Below are 20,831 nucleotides of genomic sequence, written 5' to 3' on the forward strand. Positions count from 1 at the left end.
AAGCATCTATTTTTAAGAACCTTTTGGAAAAGAAAATTCATTAAAAACTCTTAGGGGTCATTTGGTTGAAAACAAGTTATCCCAGGATAAGTAGATTAGTTATTCCACCTTCCCACAGAGGTAAAATAACACTACAATCTCGGGATAACTAATCCTCAGAATTACTTATATTGCATTTTATCTCAACTAAATGTTGATAAGCCCATCTTAAATATAATCCCGGTAAAATTTATCCTTATCTCTCGTACCAAACGAGCCCTTACAGTACTATTTTTTAGTTAATAGCACATACCAAAATCTTATATTTATAACTTTGTTCAGCCAAATTTCTTCGAAGTTAGAAATGCTTTTTGACAAAAAATTGAAAGATGCTTAGAGAGTTGAGGTGTTTAGGCCAGTTTTTATGGGGAAAATAAGTATTTTTAAGTAATAGTATAAGTTGTTTTTCACAAATTGGAAAAAAAAAAAAAATCTTTAAGCACTTTCAGAACCTTAACCAAGCATAAGCTGTTGATTCCAATTTTGACAAAAGCATTTTCCTAATTGATTAGCTAAACAAGAATTGCTACACTCCAATAATTTTTCTTCGAAAAACACTTCTGACAAAAATTATTTTTCAAAATATATAAATTTTAGAAATTTGGCCAGACATGTTAATATTAACGGAAAAGGGCCAAATATACCCCTGTACTATGAGAAAAGGGTCAAATATACCCCTCGTTATACTTTGGGGCTAATTATACCCTTGCTGTTATACTTTAGGGCCAAATTTACTCTTCATCCGTTAAAGTTGTTCAAGTTGGACATCGGATCCTACGTGTCTGCCACACATTTAACGAGGTGGATGCCACGTGGCATGCCACCTCGACACCCCCTAATCCATTTGCCTTCCCCTACTTCCACCTCTAAAATTTTCTTCCCTCCACCACGCATTGCACCATCACCTCGAACATATTTATTAACAAACATCACGAATTCCAACCTCGAGAACGATTCCGATGTATACCTTTTTGTGCCGACCGCATCAATTTTATCAATAAAGACAATTGAAGGGTGAGAGATCATTAACAACTACGAAGAGCTCCCGACCAATTTAGGCCCATCTTCCAAATATTTCTGGATCAGTTCACTTCCCACAACACGTAAGAAAGTTGCTGAAGTGGAGTTTGCAACCGCCTGAACAAAATGGTTTAAATAAAGCTTTTGAGTATTATCTTAGTATCGGTTAGAGAGACACTATGTTCTGCAAGTAAATGAAAAGCACTCAATAACTAGTTGATTAGTACTGTCTGCACATGAACACACAAGGACAAACAAATCACATGGATGGGTAGCCTTTGAGTCAAGATACATCTAGCACAAAATGTTACTGTAAAGTGCCCAAACCACCTTACTAAATTCGAACTTGGCTACACGTACATAATCTTGCCACCTTGGGTAGTGCTCTCTCTTAAGCTTGAAGCTTTAAGAGGTTGGCGGGATTAGGGATTCCGAGGAAAAACTTATGTACGTGGTGGCGATGATGGTAGCAATGGTGGGGAGGGGAAGCAAATTTTAGTGACGGAAGAAGGGGAAAGGTAAAATGGGTTAGGGGTGTTGAAGTGGCATGCCACGTGGCATCCACCTCATTAAATGCGTGGCAGCCATGTAGGATCCGATGTCCAACTTGGACAATTTTAATGGATGAAGGGTATATTTGGCCCTAAAGTATAACATCAGGGGTATAATTAGCTCCAAAGTACAACGAGGGGTATATTTGACCCTTTTCTCATAGTACAAGGGTATATTTTGCCCTTTTCCGTAGTATTAATGTTGAATGTTAACTTATTATTTCTTATAGATATTTCAATAATATTTGAAGGTTATTTTAAAGATATACAAGAGCATGCCCACCTAACTCTACGGTCATAGAATTGAGTGATTTTTTCTTTCTTTCAAAAAAAGACAATTCAACATTAAAAAATTAGTTTTTAGTTCCCGTCAGCTATTCGATATTACGCTTTGAAGCTCGATTAAGACGGATACACGCTGAAAAGTTGTCGCTTTGAAGAATAAAACATTCTCTATTAAAGCAACTTCATTTCCGAACTTAAACCAACTTGAAATCTTTAATTAAGGATAGAATGACGTTTATAGTTATTACATGCTTGTACACACGTTTGACTTGTGTTAAAATTGAGATAAGATAAAAAGTAACAAAGAAAAAAAAAACAAGTCCTATACAAGGAAAAATAACAAGAAAAAAAAAAGAATGAGAGAAAAAGCGAAATAAGAGGGAGTAGTAGGGACCACTTAATGAAACAATGATAGTCCCCACGATGTATCACTAACATCCGTTCATCAATACTGTTATTCAATCCAACGGCTGAGATTTATTCTCCATTTTCAATATAACCCCTCCAATTTTTCTCATATCTCTGCCAATAAGGGATACAGAAAAAAAGAAAAAACTTTCCATTTACATTCCTTTGCCTCGTCTCTCTCAAATCTCTCTTTGATTTCAATCTCAGAAAGGTACAATTCACCTGCATTTCAATTTCAATCTTTGTTTTTCAATATTTGGGGCTCGATTAATTTGGATTCACATTGAAAAATATGGCTTTGAAAAATAAACGCTCTCTATTAAAGTTAATTTCATTCTTGAGCTTGAATTCCAGGTCTCTAATTAAGAATAGAAAGGTAGTTATAGTTATTACTCTCTCCGTCTCAATTTATGTGACATCATTTCTTTTAGTCTGTCCAAAAAAGTATGTCACATTTTTATAATTAAACATAAATTAACCTTAAATTTATTTTTTTACCCTTAATAAAATGATTTATAACCTGCTGGCTGAGTTTGTTGGGTGAGTAGTTTCCACATGAGAGACCTGAGATTGATACCTCTCACCAGTAACTTTTTCAGTTAGAACTCGTTGGCTGGTGCTGTTTATACCTCCTGTATAATTTGAGAGTTATTGCACAATAAGCAGATTGCTCAGTGTGCACCTGAAGATAGCGTTGGATCCCTGGAGTTCCCCAAAAAAAAAATGATTTATAGAAAATAAGAAAAGAATGTGAGAAAAAGCGAAATTAGAGGGACCACCTAAAGAAACAATGATCCCCACGATGTATCACTAATGTCCGTTGATCAATACTATTATTCAATCCAGCGGCCGATATTTATTCTCCATTTTCAATATAACCCCTCCAATATTTCTTCCATCTTCGCCAATAAGGGATACAAGAAAAAAAAAAAAAAACAACACACACTTTCCATTTACATTCCTTTACGTGGTCTCTCTCAACTCTCTCTTTCGTATTTGAATCTCCTAAAGGTACAATTCACCTGCATTTCATTTTCAATCTCTGTTTTTCTTTTGCTTATAATTCATATTGGATTGATGAATGTGTCAAATGGACGGATTAGAATTTTGGAGATTTTGGAGGGTCAAAAAATTTTGAGTTAATAAATCCCTAGAAAGTTACTAAAATGAGCTAACATCGTCACATCATGCTTCAATCCATTAATTCTTCTAAGTTTTAATAAGTTTATTTGTTCTTTCGTAACTTTTAGTACCTTATAAATTATTATTTTTCTTTATAATGGCTATATATAAGTAATACTCCTATAACATATCAATTTAAAAAATTTCTCATGAGTCAATTTGGGCTACATATAAATGGGCTGAGCTAATAAATAGGCAATGCATGTGCACTTTTTCATACAATGTGTATAAAAATTTGAGCAATTTTTTTTTTTTAATTTGTCGGATTAGGTATGTATATATGAGTGAATATGTATGTATATTGTATTAAGAGGTGCATCGATTGTTTCAAATCGGATAATATATTCTTCAATTGATATTTCACTTGATTCTATGTGTATATATGTGGCAATTTTTTTTTTTTTTTTTGAATATATTTATATGTATATTAAGAGGTACATCAACTGTTTGTAGGATTCTTCATTTGATATTTCAGTTGTTTTCTCTGTTGCATTTTCATTTCGCGGATTTTTTTTTTCTGTTGAATTTAGGGAAAAATCGAAAACTTTGAGCTCAGTTGAATTCTAGATTCTAGACTTGGATGAACGTGAAAACTTTTTTGAATTTTGGTCTGAATTTCCGATTTTTGTGTGGTATTTTTTGTTTCCTACGTTAGTTGCATTTGAATTATGTGAATGCTGATTTGAGGAAACTGAAGATTCAGTTTTCTTTGCAGGAAGTAGTGTAAGATGGCAGAAGGTGAGGATATTCAACCACTTGTCTGTGACAATGGGACAGGAATGGTCAAGGTAAGCTGAAGAATTTTGTTGTACTAAGAATGAGTTAATGTTGCATTATGTTATTTGATGATACTTATTAATATCTGAGGCATTATCTTTAAGAAAGTTAAAAGATATTCTGATGTTCATTTAATATCTAGGCTGGTTTTGCGGGAGATGATGCCCCGCGAGCTGTATTCCCTAGTATTGTTGGCCGTCCCCGCCATACTGGTGTGATGGTGGGTATGGGTCAGAAAGACGCCTATGTAGGAGACGAAGCTCAATCAAAGCGAGGTATCTTAACCTTGAAGTATCCAATTGAGCATGGTATTGTCAGCAACTGGGATGATATGGAGAAGATATGGCATCATACTTTCTACAATGAGCTTCGTGTTGCCCCAGAGGAACACCCTGTCCTCCTAACTGAAGCACCTCTTAATCCTAAAGCTAATCGTGAAAAAATGACACAGATTATGTTTGAGACCTTCAATACCCCAGCTATGTATGTTGCTATACAGGCTGTTCTCTCGCTGTATGCCAGTGGTCGTACCACAGGTAAGCCAATCTTCATTTGCATCATATTTGTTTTTGAACTCTCAAATTTCTCATTTTTCTACCATGAAAAGGACCTTTTAGTTATATCTGATGATGCATGGTGTATACAATTATTGAATTGTGAAAAAATAAAAATAAAACAAGAACCAATTTAAAAGAGTAGTCTACATCTGATGCATTTAACTGATGCACGTAATGAATCAATTAAAAGAGCTATCTACGGGTGTGTTTGGTATGGAGGAAAACATTTTTCAATTTTCTTATGTTTGGTTAGCCAAAATGTTTTGGAAAACATTTTCTCTAGGAAAACAAGTTCCTCAAAAATAAGGAAAATGCCTTCCCTAATGGATGTAAGGAAAACGAGTTCCATAAGTGACATTCCAAGTTCATTGTCTCCTCCTCACCCATCCAACATCACCAACTCCCACCCCTTGACCATCCCACCCCCCGCCACCCCCGAACCCCCCATTTCCCACCCCCATAGTGTTTTGCTATAGAACATATAAATGCTCTTGGGATATTATCTTTTTATTTGCTTACCAAACACTAGAAAATAAGTAAGAAGCCCATTTAGTTTCCATGAAAACATTTCCCATGCATTCAACTGATGCGCATAATGTACGATTGTCATTTCTATTATCTTTTGGCCACAGATTGCATCATAAGGTTAGTCCATTAGTCATCCATGGTAGGCAAGACTGAGTTCACCTTTGTTTGGAGATATTTGGGACATTTAACTAGTATTTCGCTACCTTGTTGTGAAGAGTTCTGGTAATTGCTGCTAATCCTTTATTTTCTACAGGTATTGTGTTGGACTCTGGTGATGGTGTCAGCCATACTGTCCCAATTTATGAGGGGTATGCCCTTCCACATGCCATTCTTCGTCTCGACTTGGCAGGTCGTGACCTCACTGATGCTTTGATGAAGATCCTCACAGAGCGTGGTTACTCATTCACCACCACAGCTGAGCGGGAAATTGTCAGGGACGTGAAAGAAAAACTCTCTTACATAGCCTTAGACTATGAGCAGGAACTAGAGACTTCAAAGACCAGCTCTTCTGTTGAGAAGAGCTATGAGCTTCCCGATGGGCAAGTGATCACCATTGGTGCTGAACGATTCCGTTGCCCTGAGGTCCTATTCCAACCTTCAATGGTCGGAATGGAAGCTGCTGGAATCCACGAGACCACATACAACTCTATCATGAAGTGTGACGTGGATATTAGAAAGGACCTATATGGAAACATAGTGCTCAGTGGTGGTTCTACCATGTTCCCTGGAATTGCTGATAGAATGAGCAAAGAAATTACAGCATTGGCTCCAAGCAGCATGAAAATTAAGGTAGTGGCACCACCAGAGAGGAAATATAGTGTCTGGATAGGAGGCTCTATCTTGGCTTCCCTCAGCACCTTCCAGCAGGTTTGCATCTAACTCCGCCTCCTTGCACTTATTATTCACTTTTTATTTTTATTTTGCATTATGATGACATGAGTTGAGCTTAAATGGAGAATTGTTCAGTGAGGATTTATATAGCTGACTCCAACTTATTTGGGACTAAGGCTTAGGTGTATTAAAGTACTGGCGAAGCCAGGATGTTCACTAAGGGAATTCAAAATAGAAAGAAATAAACACACAGAGAAGCCAAGGGGATTCAAGATCTATTTATACATAAAAAATAATGACCTTGTATATACAGTGTATTTTCGATGAAGGGAGTTCGGATGAACCCCCTCATACCCGTAACTCTGCCCTGGGTTCTAAGCTTCATACAGTTTCTGATGGAGTTTTTGGTTTTTCTTTTGTCTGCAGATGTGGATTGCAAAGGCAGAGTACGATGAATCAGGTCCTTCCATTGTCCACAGAAAGTGCTTTTGATTTTCCGAGAACAACAACATTGATAAGAGGAAAGTGCCTCCTCCTACTGGAACAGAATGCAGCTTATGGTGTTATATTCTGTCTTTATTTTCTGTTTTTGTTCTCATTTTGGATTGAAGACCTTGAGAAGGCAAAGAGTGATTGTTGGATTATCTTATTCTTTTATTTTTATTATTCATTAGAAGTTTCAACTGTTCCATAATACTTCCCTTCTGTTTGTCTTCCTCCTCACCTCGCCGCGGTCCACTTGAGATGATTGATCATGGTTTGCTTAAGGCAACAACCTAATTTATGGCTTGGTGCAATATTATCTGAAAACTGTGAACTAGTGTATCAAATATTTTTTGATTTTTTTGTTTAAAACCTCTTTTATTTATCTCTTTTGTCAGAATGGATTCCTTTTAGTGGCTAGCTTTCTTCATGAAAGGCGCTGAATTTACTGTTTTTCCGTATATTATGAGATTGAAATGATTGTTCTCTGTGGATACTTCTTTCACAAATGTGAATTAGTCATTCTGTTAAATGGTTCTGTACCAGTTCATTATAGCTTCATCAGTTTGACAACTGACATACACCAAAGTTTTGTTAAAAGTCTGTCACAACACTTTCTTTAATGTATACTAGCTGGTCTGCGCGTGATGCATGACACTTCTCCTTTTTTTAGTCCATTCTCCCTTAGAAACGGAGCTGCTTGAAAGCAAATTTTGAAATTACATAGATGAAATTAGAGATTAGATTAGATTTGTCGTAAAATTCAGATTATTTCATTTCGTTTCTTATCAGAGAGGGCCGGTTTTCTCTAGCTTTTTGCAATTAAGGATTCGTCTTGAGATAATCATTTTCAATCAAGGCGAGAGAACTACGCTCTGAACTCCCTAACATTCAACTTTGCTTTACTATGTGATGAGGACAATAGAAACGTAAAACAAATCAAGTGCAGATCTATTTTTTCCCACATAAAAATAAACTCAAGATTGTGAGACAAGCAGAGTATTATTGCATCCATTATTCTTTTATGGCAATGTGTTGATTTGATATGAATATGTAGTTTCAACAATTCTAAGTTATACACATATTATAGTTCGAGTTAAAGTGTGTGCCACACTCATTCTGACATATTAGTTCACAAGACAGAGGCGATTACATTATACTTTTGAGATTACGCGTTCATAGTTAAATATCTGTTGAACTTTACTGATTCATTTACCTATATATATATGATCCATATTGAAATGATGAGTTCAGTCGAACGTATCACTTCCTAACTCCCTCCCCTCTAGTTTATAAGTAGTGTGCATGTACACGTACATCCACCTCTAATCCCGTGCCGAGTATGAATTCACGTGAAACCAACAGCTTTTGTCCAAATCACACACACATATATATATATATATATGATCCATATTGAAATGATGAGTTCAGTCGAACATATCACTTCCTAACTCCCTCCCCTCTAGTGTATAAGTAGTGTGCATGTACACGTACATCCACCTCTAATCCCGTGCCGAGTATGAATTCACGTGAAACCAATAGCTTTTGTCCAAATCATATATATATATATATATATATATATATATATATATATATATATATATGTTACGAAAAATTATTAAACATCTATTAAATATTTGACTGTGAAACTTGTTATTATTGTATAGTATTAAATTGATGATCGTTGTGAGAACTCATACACTTTAAATTTTGAATCCGCCTCTAGATTCCCTTACCATGGCATTTGACTCATTAATATTTGTATCACTTTTAGCTGCCAAATTAATTGTATTCCTTGTGAATAGGTATGTGAAGAGAACTTCCAAACCTTAGCTTGTAAGGAAATACATTGCCAGAAAGCCATAATGATATGCCATCCTCCTTGCTTGTTTAGTGATTCTAATAATGTACTATAAACAGTGAGTTCTCTGAGCTCATTGCTCTAAGATCTAACATTGTATATAGATGTTAAAAAAGAAAATGGTCAAAAATACAGCTCTATAACACAAAATATCTTAATATTATATGCTATTATACTTTGGAACCATTTGTTGGTTTGCACCATTGTTTTACATTTTCTCTTGATACTAGCGGAGCTCATCCTTGAGTATAATTCTAAACAACAGTAAAAAAATAATAATAATAATAATACAGACGTAAATTTTAACCATTTTCCTTAAACATTTTAATAAGAATAATCCACCTATTCCACATTGAAGCTCTAGTAGGGTTCAGGACAAATACGAAACGATTTGTTAATGGCAAAGGTATGAATGAATCCAAAGTATAATAATGAAGTAAAATTAAGATATTTCTTATAGTAGAGAGATAAATTTGAACCTTGTGTCATAAACAATAATAAGTAATAAATATAACTACTCTATAAGTGGGATTTGCGTATAAAATGAGACGTAACTTTGAAATTAATGGATGGATTAAGAAGGCCTTTAATATAAAGAAACTTTTTTCCATTTTTTTTCTAATTTTCCTCTAGCATTTTTTTTAAAAAGAAGTAATTTTCCAGACTTCTTATTGGGTAGCCTCTGGCCCTAATTTTTGCAGCAAACCAAAGTTATGGGGGAATTATCTTTAAGTAAATGCCATTCTCAAAAAAAATTAGTCTTTAAGTATAAACTTTTCTTGCTTCCTTAAACACATATGAGCATTCCTGCCAAGTAAGAACTCTAGCTACACACCTCAGTTATCAAAAAAAGGGGGGCAGAATTTCATTGTCAAAGCAAAGGGGAAATCCTTATTTCTTTTTTCTTTCCTTTTGGTAGGAGAAAGACATATTAGCATTCCTGCCAAGTAAGAACTCTAGCTACACACCTCAGTTATCAAAAAAAAAAAAAAAAAAAAAAAAAAAAAGCTTACCTACAAATCATGGTTATCATAAAAAACAAAAAACTCTAGCTACATACCACGGTTATAAAAAATAATAATAATAAACAAAATCGCTAGCGACTCTAGTCATGACGTCCATAATGGTACGGACTGATTTGTCAAAAATTAAAGATCATTAGTGTTAATTGTTATAACATCTTTTTTGTCCCTTTCTGATAGATGCGCTAGGTCCAGCTGAAACGGATGGTCAATAATTGTTTGATCAACATTTGAAATCTTTTACACGTAGGGCTAAACATAAATCCATCTCAACGAATTTAAGAGAGCAACAGACTATAGCAAAGAATAGAGTTATTTTCTTAGATGATCATTTAGGGGGTGTTTGGTATGAAACCCTTCTAAATAAGGGGAAAAATCACGAGCCGAGAGGATCAATTGATATTACTATAGCAAAGAATTTTACACTTTGTAGGTCTTAATAAAATACTCCAAAGACCACTACACATTCAAAAATGAAATAACCCTCATTTGATTTTTCCACCTCACTACAATATCGCTCACACTATCTATTTTCCCTAACAGATTATTTCTTAAGGCCTGTCTGAGTTTGGTGTGTTGAAGATGAAAGAACCCCTCCCCATTTATGGAGGACCAAACTTGGAGCCCAAGAAAGCATTGGCAGCCAAGTCTTGCCAAATAGGCTTATGCTTGTATTTTTACGGACTCCACAAATCTCCCCCTTAAAAACTTCAGTCTATGATTAAAACTTAAGATACTTAGTAGAAAGTGGATCGGGGTTCTTTCTAGAATATTAAAAACTTCAGGGTACATGATTAAAACATAATGAAAGGGTTTTATACTCTCAGCTAGGGGTGTACACGGACCGGTTTGATTTGGGTTTTTCAAATTACACTACAAGAAAAAAGATATTTGGCAACAATTTTTTTTTTTTTTTTTTCGTAGATTAATTATTGTTGCGAAGTCTTTTGCAACAAAAAAAATTGTTGCATAAACTTTTCCCATCAGCTGTTATTGCGACGACATGCAACAACTTTTGTTTTTGTTGCCAAAAATACTTTTTGCAACAATAATCAATACTATGGCAACAAAATTAAATTGTTTGGCAACAAAAAAGTTCATTTGTCAACAATAAAACTAAGTTGTTGCCAAATATTAAATTTTTTGTTGCCATTTCTATACTTTCTTGTAGAAATATCAAACCAAATCAATTGCGTCGGGTTATTAAATCAAAAATAACCAAAAAAGGTACAAAAATACAGAAAAAATAAGGCCAGGGGGGTAATAGGTCCCCCGCAAAGGTTGGGTGCGTCATAATTAATCCGAGTATACGTTGGGTTTTTTTTTTTTTTTTTTTTTTTTTATGTATTTTCCCTTCTTTAGTCCTAGTAAGATATAACTAGATAATTAATGATGCAAGCCCAACTCCATCGAGCTTTATGAAGATGGAGCCTTTGAAGATCATAGGAGATCAATATAGGACGGCCTTCAAGATATGGGAGATAGCTTGGATGGAAGGCTTCAAGATGATGACATTCAAGATATGGAAGATAGCTTGAGAGGTTGTTTGTGAAAAGAGGCTATTTGGAAAAGGAGTCTATACATGCAAAAGAGGCTAATACTTAAATGCAAACCTTTTTTTCAAGTTTCATTTCCAAGGGAGACATTCAAACAAAGCCCTTACTTCATTAAGAGTATAATTGTAATAGAGCTAGTTGTCTTCCTTATTTTCTTAGTATAAATAGTAGACTAAACATTTCAATACTTAGATTTTTTTTGGATATTTTGATAAATTTATGAGTGATTTTGAGAGTTGTCTCTAGAGAGAGAAACTTGTGAGAGAGGCCATGGATGACTCTTGTTGAATCTTTGATTGTTGAGAGGTTGGTTGCTTAGGAATTCAATTCCCTTGAGGTCAACTTAAGAGTTAGGTGCTAATTAGTTGTGTAATTTGGAGGTCAAGACTTTAATATAGTTTTGGTTGCTTAATTCTCTCTAATCTTGAGTCTATCTTTCTATCCCTTTTACTTTCCTTGTTAATTTATTGCTTCCGCATATCCGTTATTGTATCACTAAGTCTTCTGCTAGAGCTCCAACCGTGATTAATCCTAATGTGACTTGTTTCAAAAAGTTATTAAACATATTATGCTTTAAAGATTTTTTCCTGATTTATCCATGGTCTCATTCAAGAATTCAATAGAAAAGACAAATTTCTTATGATACACCAGATTCAGCTCATATTCACTTATGTTCCATAAAAAAAAATAAAAAATCTTAATTAATTATTTTTTATTAATTGGATCTTACCTCTTTTGAAAGTGAATCAAATATAATAGATCAAAATTTTAGAAAGCCTATCATAGCATCCCTAATCCGATGAAGGCCTACGTGCGAGAATCGAGAACGGGCCCGAGTTTTGAATATCTCCATGACTACTTAAGAAACTAATTGAGTTTAGAATTCAAACACGAGAAAGTTAAAAAAATTTCAAAAAAATCTCAAGGCTAAAAGTCTTAAGTTTTATTAAATATAATTTTGTACATTATATGTTTGTTACAATTTTTATGTTGCAAATTTGTGAAAAAAAAATAGTTAGGGGGTCGGCTCGTGCTAGTCTAAAATTGGGCAGGAATTGAACATATTATATGAGTGTTTCGTGTAATTTATGCTACATAAAAATATTTTGATAAGCTAACTTAGATTAAATCAAAATAGTGAAACAATTTGGTTTATGTTTTTTTTTAGCAAAATGCATCAGAACATTCACAACCTTAGCATCATAAACATTCCACATATAATATTAGTAGATATGATTGTATAGTTGTTTTGGTATTCTGAATAATCACTTGAATTTTATTTGTGGGTATATGCTTATCATTCCTTATGAGTATCATGTAATTCAAGAACTAGTAATACCACAATAGTTTTAGAATGAAAATATTGTGATAAAATTCAATAAAATTAGAAACAACCCAACTAAAACTGATGTAAAACCTCGAAATTTAGACTACCAATCACAATACTAAAAAATGATTATTTCACTCTATTTGCTCCGTGAAGTAAAGACCTTCCCAATTTTTCTTCAAGTATCAAATGCATATGAGCCTACTCTGCATGAAGGTGCCGTCTCCAATCAAACTGCAAAATAACCAAAAAAATTGATTAGGAGATATAATTTTTAAAAGAAACTAAAATATATTGTAAAAAACAAGTGACTTACCGAATTAGAAATCAATCTATATTGTCGCACATCCTCAAGATGAAACACCAAACAAGATCCATCATATATAGGCTTAAATTCTGAGTGATAAGTATACTAGTAATTAATTTGTAAAACCAAAAATAAAATAATAAATTATATCACAATATGACCACCAATGAAAGTCGGCAAATACACCAGGCAAAGTAGAGCTCACATAGAACTAGATTCGTTATGATTATAACAAAATCAAAGCAAAAAGATGCATATAGTCCTAATTACATATACATAAATAGCAAATGACATGTAAAAATGATTTTTTCCCAAGCAAACTTGGAGCCAAAAAAGTTGATTTTTTTTTTTGCTTTATGTGTCACGACCCAACCCCGTAGGCCGTGACTAGTGCCCGAGATGGACACTCGTATACACCTGTTAACTATAATCATCCACAGCTAACATAAATAAGAACTTATAAATAAAAGGCAAGACGTCGTCTCAAAACTGTCGCATTATATAGACGTATCATAGCAACCTGTCTCCTGGGGAGTTACAACTTGCAACAGATATCATAGTACTTAAGCCGGCAAGGCTATCATAACATACGACTCCCAAAACATATATGTTTATATCTACGTAAGCCGATAAGGCTGCCCGCTACACATATATATATATATATATATATATATATATATATATATATATACGCAAGCCGACAAGGTCGCCACTATGAATAGAACGTCCCGAACATAAATCATACGTACGAATCGAACAAAGTAACTATATACAAACCCACACATATGTCTACGACCTCTAATAGTATCAACGATAACATATGACGGGACGGGGCCCCGCCGCATTTCGAGTAAACATATACATATATCGGCGGTCTGTGCCAAAAGTCTAGGCTCGGAACAACGGAGCACTCAAGATGAGTGGAAGTCTGGCGGAAAGATCATCAAATCGAGCATGTACTGCGGGCATGAAACGCGCGGCCGAAGAAAGGGGTCGGTGCGAAATATATGATCGAGTATATAAAGCATGAAATACATCAAGAAACATCATATTGAAGTAGAGATTTCGGGAGACAAATATGGTAATCAAGAAATCACGTATACCGTGCCTTTGTAAAGCAAGTCGGGCATATCATTATCATATACCATACCCGGCCCATCATGGGACTCGGTGACATAATTAGATAATCATCACGTACATATGCATATATAACGTGTCCGACCTACAGTGAGGGACTCGGTAAATAAAATCATCATATACGTGTACATATAACGTGTCCCGGCCCTACGAGTGAGGGACTCGGTGAATAACATCATCATATGCCATCCTGGCCGCCATCCCCGTATCATCGTATCATCGTATCATCATATACATATACATATAACGTGTCCGGCCCTCTAGTGAGGGACTCGGTGAATAATGCGGTGGAGGCCGTGCACGAAAACATGTCCTGGCCCGGGACTCAGTGAAAGATGCAACGGTATGCACGAGCAGAGTAGTGAGTAACCATTTACATATAAATCATCTTTTAAGATTCAATAGATAAGTAGACTAATCAACGTTCGAGTATCAGGACGATAGTCGTCTTCAGTATTCTTTGAATATCATTATGAACTATATCAAAATAAGGCCTCAGGGATTATAGACATGTATTAAGTCAATCCGAGTCAGTTTACAAAAGTTATGAACATTATTCTGAACATTATTCATTATAGAATCCTTTAAGAATAGGAACCTTTATGCATCATTTACTATCTAGTCATACAAAGACTCGAGGGCAATAGCTCGACTATATTAAGACTTCTAATATCAAGAAGTGAATAAGAATCATAAACATGCTCGGAACTTATGAATAGAGTTACCCCAAAGCTCATATCGTATCATATAAATCTAGGACATGCCAAAAGAAAGAAAGGATAGGATTTGCATACCTTTAACATTTACTCGCAACACAACCCGTATACGCTGCCCAATAGTACTTTATCCTATATTAAGATGTCAAGAACTACGATTAAGCTACGAGGGAATTCAAAACGTATTCTAACGTTAGTAACTCCTTTCTAAATAATTTGACGACATTTCCTTTACGTTCAAATCAGCTACATACAATCAAGCCAACACCAATGATCATGCGTTTAAGTGCTAACCCGAGACCATTCAAACAAGACTCGAGGACACTTCGGACAACCCGCACAATATTCAAAAACGACCCAACAACCAAATACACAATACAACCATATAATCCCAAGCTCAACAAGAACAACAACAACACATTCTTTTCTTCCAATTTCATGAATTATACCAACAACCACACGTTAACAACATCATTTACATAATTACAACAAACTATATTAACATCATATTAACTTTTACAACAGCCCACAAACAATTACAACTTCAACTTGAATCATTAAACCTTTATTTTCACCATACAATCCATAACAACAACAATCAAAATACCAAGTAAAATCAATCCACCATTTTATGCACAAACGTACGCCCTACACGGCCTCGCATCAACATATATAATTCCATGATTTCTATTCATTTCTACATGCTACAACACATTCAAACCATCCAAAACATATGCAAAAGAAGATTGAACCTTACCTTTTATACTTGGTTTCCCAACTTGGTTCCAACTTGTGCCTTGAAATTATACTTGTTCTTGTTGCCCTAAACTCAACTCCACATTATTAAGCACCTTCTAATGAGTTGAATTGCTTGGAGAAAATTATTTTTTGATCAAGGTTTGAAGAATCATTCTCGGCCAGCCATGGCCGAGAGGTTCTCTCTCTCTCTTCTCTCTTCTAAGTTTGGTGAAGATGAAAATAGTTTAGTTGGTCATCAAATTTCCTTTATATAGGTGCCTGTGTGTTGGACACATGTCCCACTCATGGCTTGAGCCAATCAAATGTGGCCAAACCATGGGTGGGACCCACAATTGTCCAATTTCAACTTAATTAATGAAATGATTAAGTCTTAATCCCACTTTAATAATCTAATCTTGGTTAATTAATCCCTAATCTCCATTAACATTTCTATACCAAATAAAATTTATAACCAACTTGTGATTAAAACAAAATCGGAGATTAAAAATCTCTACCCCGTATCCCAAAATAGTCTTGTCCTTAACTTGTCGCGATTAGCTTTAGAATGTCCCAATGTTTAAAAATACGGGATATAACATCCTTCCTTTAGAACATTCGTCCTTGAATGTTATACTAATCTTACTGAGTGGTCTTATAAGCACTTCGAAGTCTCTTTCATAGCTATCATATACGGTTCATTTAGCATTCAACATAACCAATTTAGGGGTTTAGATTACAGAGGCATAGGAAACAAATGAGGATATTTCTTCTTTATCTCTCTTGACTTCCCAAGTCATCTCCTCCCATTATGATTTCGCCACAATACTTTAACGGAAGCCACGTCTTTAGTACGCAACTTCTCTCACTTTGACGATCCGGTATAGCTACGGGGGTGCTCGTAGGACAATAACTCCTCGTTCGGATATCATCCATAGGGAATACTACTGGAAGGATCAGCGATACATTTGCGAAGCATAGACACGTGAAACACTGGATGGTAGGTCTAATTTGTAGGCAACCTTGCCTACCTTACGGACGATACGATAAGGCCAATATATCTCGGCTAGCTTCCTTCTTACCAAATCTCATTACACCCTTCATAGGTGACACCTTCAAGAATACCCAGTCGCCAATCTGAAACTCTAAGTGTCGACGTCGATTATCTGCATATGACTTTTGTCGACTGCGAAATTCGCTAATAACCTTTCACCGAATAAGTTTTACCTTATCAATAGCTCTGAATCATATACGGGCCAATTAGTTTAGTCTCCCCAACGTCAAACCGACTCAATAGGTGACACACTTCTGCCATACGGAGCCTCATACGGTGCCATCGAATGCTAGAATGATAGCTATTATTATAGGCAAACTCAATAAGTGGTAGATGATCATCCCGCTACCTGCGAAGTCAATGACACATGCTACGCAACATATCTCTAGCGTCTAAATAGTACGCTCGGCACATCCGTCGATGCGAGGGTGAAATCTTTGTACTAAGACTCACTGTGTCCCCAATCCTTCCTAGAATGATCTCCGAGTTAGTTAGGCGTAAAGCGAGCCTCCGTCGATATAATAGATGTGGAACCCGTTGAAGTCTTACTATCTCGCTTAATATATAATTTTGCATAGTCCTCGAAATTTGAATAAGTTGTCTGACCCAAAAAAAATGGGCTGATTTTGTCGAGTCTATCCACAATAACCCATATAGAGTCATAATTCCGTGAGTGCGAGGTAAGAACTTGTATGAAGTCCATTTTACGGAATCTTTAGCCTCGTACATTATTTCTTGACTTCTTTGAAAGACTTTAAACGTAAACTCTGCTTTTTAGCTCTTAATCTCTATCCTTAGAGTTAGTTATCAAGTAGCGATGCGGTTCCTCATATAATAGCTTTACATAGCCGCTCTTGTGCTTTAACTATCATCGAAAATTGGTATAATTCGACACGTTTGATTTGACATATAAGTTCTTTGTCATCGGTAACCAAATTGTTTCTGATCGTCTCACTTAAACCATTTCACAATTTCCCTTAATCGAACCTGTAATACTTTAGGCACATTATCTCGTGTCATTTCTTTATCTTTAACTCAAACTCTTCTATTGCCCCTTTGTTTAGATTTTGCTCTTAGTTTTCATCACACATTATGTTGCAATCTTTACAAGAATATGCGAAGGTGCTCAAATTAGCCCAAGAAATACCTTAGCGTCATCTCACTATCCTTCATGTTTTACCTTGCATTCTCCTCTTATCTTACAATCGGTTTCGGGATAAACCTTCGACTCAACCATGGCCATGTCTGTTTGCCCTCGGTACTATTCTATCTCGATAATTTGGCTTAAACCATCTTTACATCTTTCTGTAATATACCCAAATATCATAACTGCATTGTCTTTATTGAGTCCTTACTCCTCTTACCAAGTATTCACTCACTTGGTCTTACGCTTAACATACAAATATTCGTAGGTTGCATAACTATTCTTGTACAATTTGTATAAAATATTCAATCTCGGTCATAGTCTTTCCTTCGCCTGGTTTATTCTTTCTACATATCGTATTATACTAAAACTCACTTGTTTTTTACTTTCCCTTTCTCATTCACCCTTTTTCCTTCCTACTAGGAGATTTTCACCATGTCATTAGTTAGCTTCGTTGCCAACATCTTAACCTCTAGTCCGGTATAGCCTTGCTATCCTTTATAGTATCTTTTAAGTTACTCGTTACCATTCTCTTGTCGTCACGTGTTCTCCCTTTATATAAACATCCACCTTCAGGTGTCATATTATCCAAGATCTTTTCCAATAATTCTCAGCACTGCCTCAAATACCATTTTGGCTTCTATCCGTTTATCGCTGGCTTTCAGATCTTACCAACTTGCTTCAACAGGGGATCTCACTTGAAGATTAAGTTTTCACAACAAATGTATTGCAGTGTGAATCGTCTCCATCTTACACTTGCATTTCTCGTACCCGCTTCCCCCCTTAAGGGTGTACTTACACCGTTATCCGTTTATATTCTGCTCTATGTCCTTGTTTCCTATTTCAAATCCATCTAATCCTTTTTTCCAATTCACTTGGTATACTGTACCTTATCCATGTCTTTTCCTCATAATGTATAACTTTGATTATCCGCGTACGAAACTTTGACTAAATCACGAAGCGACGAGAACCTTTCCATATATAGTGCAAAATCTCATCTAATAATCTGTACTTGAGTAATGCGACCAATCAATAATTAATTAGTACTTGTAGTCGTTCCGATCTCAATTAGGCAGCACTTATATTCCGACGATAAGTGTCCAAAGTTCTCTTGAAATATTATCTTATCCCAACCTATATCATCTGTTTCCTTTGATGAATTTATAATGCACCATCTGTTCCTCAAGCCTACCGTCTTTGTCCTTTAAGGATTCACTTTTTCCGAGGTGAAGTTGTGTACATGCAGTACTCCTTTAGGCCTTATGCCCTCTTACCCTTATTGTGTACTCGATCGACTTCGACTTACTCAAAATCATATCAAGTTTATCTTAACGATAGCCTTATCTTATTACCTTGTCGTCGTACTACACCTTTAAGTTCATAACTATATATTCCCCTTTCATTCCATACTCGTACTCAATTAATTACATCTATCTTGGGTGCTTCCGTTAGAATTCCCTTATCATTTCTCCCGTCTATGTCTATCTTTTATTCTGCGCACGAGGAATCTTACGCTACCTCTGTATCATTCGGAACACATTACTTCCGCACAATCCTTTTCTCATTGTCAAAACATATTCCGTTCATTCATGTTTATTCGTATCATACCGGTCATTTTCTAGCATTCATTCTACCCCTCTTCTTATCCTTTCTATAGTTTGGTCTTTCACCATTCCGTCACTTATAGCACTCGTGTCCTCGGCTACATATGTCATGACCTATTACTACACTATTATCTCGCTTTCTTCTTATTTCCTTCTTTCAATTACTCTTTCTTTCCTTGTACTCGTTATCATTTCCGTTACCACATAATCTTTATTCTGAACTTCCCTATTGAAGAACTTTATAACTCCTTCTTATTCGTTCTATAGTTCGCTTTTCCATCCCACACTTGCCTTTATATTCTAGTCATTTAAATCACGTCATATCTTTGGCCACTTTCTCACTAGGCTTTACTTATTTTCGTAACAGTACTCATTATATTCCCATTTTATATCCTGTTCGTATTCAATCCTATGGTGTAACTCTCCTTAACCTTATACCCTTCCCGGTCAATCTTATCCTTGATATCTCACCAGCTGTCCTATCAGTACATTCATATCCGTCACAATTCTTTTTTTTTTCTATGCCCTTGTCGCCATCATACTATTATTTCTTTTAACTATTAACTCATCATATTTTATCCCTGCTTATCAATTCAGTCAGTACCTTAATATAACACTCTATCAAGATTTACCAGCCTTTTTAAATCATCTCTTAGTATCACTAGCTCTTTCCAAATTCCTTTTTACCGTATCGACATCGACCTCCTAACTGCTATTACTATCAATCCAGCAGTTAACTTATTTCTCGAGGTCAGCCGTACTTGCAACTATCAAATCCTATCATTACTATTGGTACAACCTTTCAAGTCATATCACAAACTTATGTCTCATTCTCTTTTTATTTCTAGGAAAATTTTGGCAGAGTTTCCTCTGTATTTCTTTCCATCTCGAAACCTGCACGCAGAAAATACCAACAAAGATGCCTCGCAGTGGCACACACACACACACACACACACACACACACACACACACACACACATATATATATATATATATATATCATATTACAGCCACACAGGGCTCCCAATATCAACAACAGTACGAAAATGATGAACTTACCTCGTGTGTTGTTGTTCAACCCAAACTGCACCTGTTACACTTTCCTGTTTACTTTTCCTTTCAATCTTCAACTTTACATTTCAATCGCACCTCAATACCTTACCCGACATATACCTTTCGTACTTTTACTTACCTGCGTGCTTTGTAACTTCCAAAATCATCAGTCGCCTTCTTCTATCGATGTCGTTCTTCTGCTGAAATCAAAGGTTAGTATAAGAAATCTCATTTCCTATGACTTGGCTCTATCGCACGATCTTAGATATGAAAGAAAGGTAACATCCTAAATGCCCTGTAGCCTCACGTTTATAGATGTGGTGCATAACACACCGATAAACAAGACTACTACTAGACACGGTCCGTAGACACTCGAGGATGAATCTTGCTCTGATACCATTTTATCACGACCCAACCCCGTAGGCCGTGACTAGTGCCCGAGCTGGACACTCGTATACACCTGTTAACTATAATCATCCACAGCTAACATAAAGAAGAACTTATAAATAAAAAGCAAGACGTCGTCTCAAAACTGTCGCGTTATATAGACGTATCATAGCAACCTGTCTCCTGGGGAGTTACAACTTTCAACAGATATCGTAGTACATAAGCCGGCAAGGCTATCATAACATACGACTCCCAAAACATATATGT

At 35.6% G+C, this 20,831-nt stretch overlaps 1 protein-coding gene across 2 annotated transcripts; it reads left to right on the top strand.

Annotated features, from left to right (window-relative positions):
* Window positions 1-2,413: 2,413 nt before the first annotated feature.
* LOC132068201 (actin-like) lies at window positions 2,414-6,879 on the top strand. Of its 2 annotated transcripts, none has more exons than XM_059461712.1 (5): window positions 2,414-2,514; window positions 4,201-4,273; window positions 4,405-4,798; window positions 5,601-6,214; window positions 6,605-6,879. In XM_059461712.1, exons 2-5 carry the CDS (start codon window positions 4,214-4,216, stop codon window positions 6,668-6,670), a joined length of 1,134 nt encoding a protein of 377 aa, XP_059317695.1. In that variant the 5' UTR covers window positions 2,414-2,514; window positions 4,201-4,213; the 3' UTR covers window positions 6,671-6,879. The 2 variants fall into 2 exon arrangements, with proteins under 2 accessions (XP_059317695.1, XP_059317693.1); XM_059461710.1 differs by lacking the exon at window positions 2,414-2,514 and adding an exon at window positions 3,163-3,314.
* Window positions 6,880-20,831: the final 13,952 nt, after the last annotated feature.

This window comes from Lycium ferocissimum, chromosome 8 (assembly GCF_029784015.1).
Source record: "Lycium ferocissimum isolate CSIRO_LF1 chromosome 8, AGI_CSIRO_Lferr_CH_V1, whole genome shotgun sequence".
In the NCBI taxonomy this organism is placed as follows: domain Eukaryota; kingdom Viridiplantae; phylum Streptophyta; class Magnoliopsida; order Solanales; family Solanaceae; genus Lycium; species Lycium ferocissimum.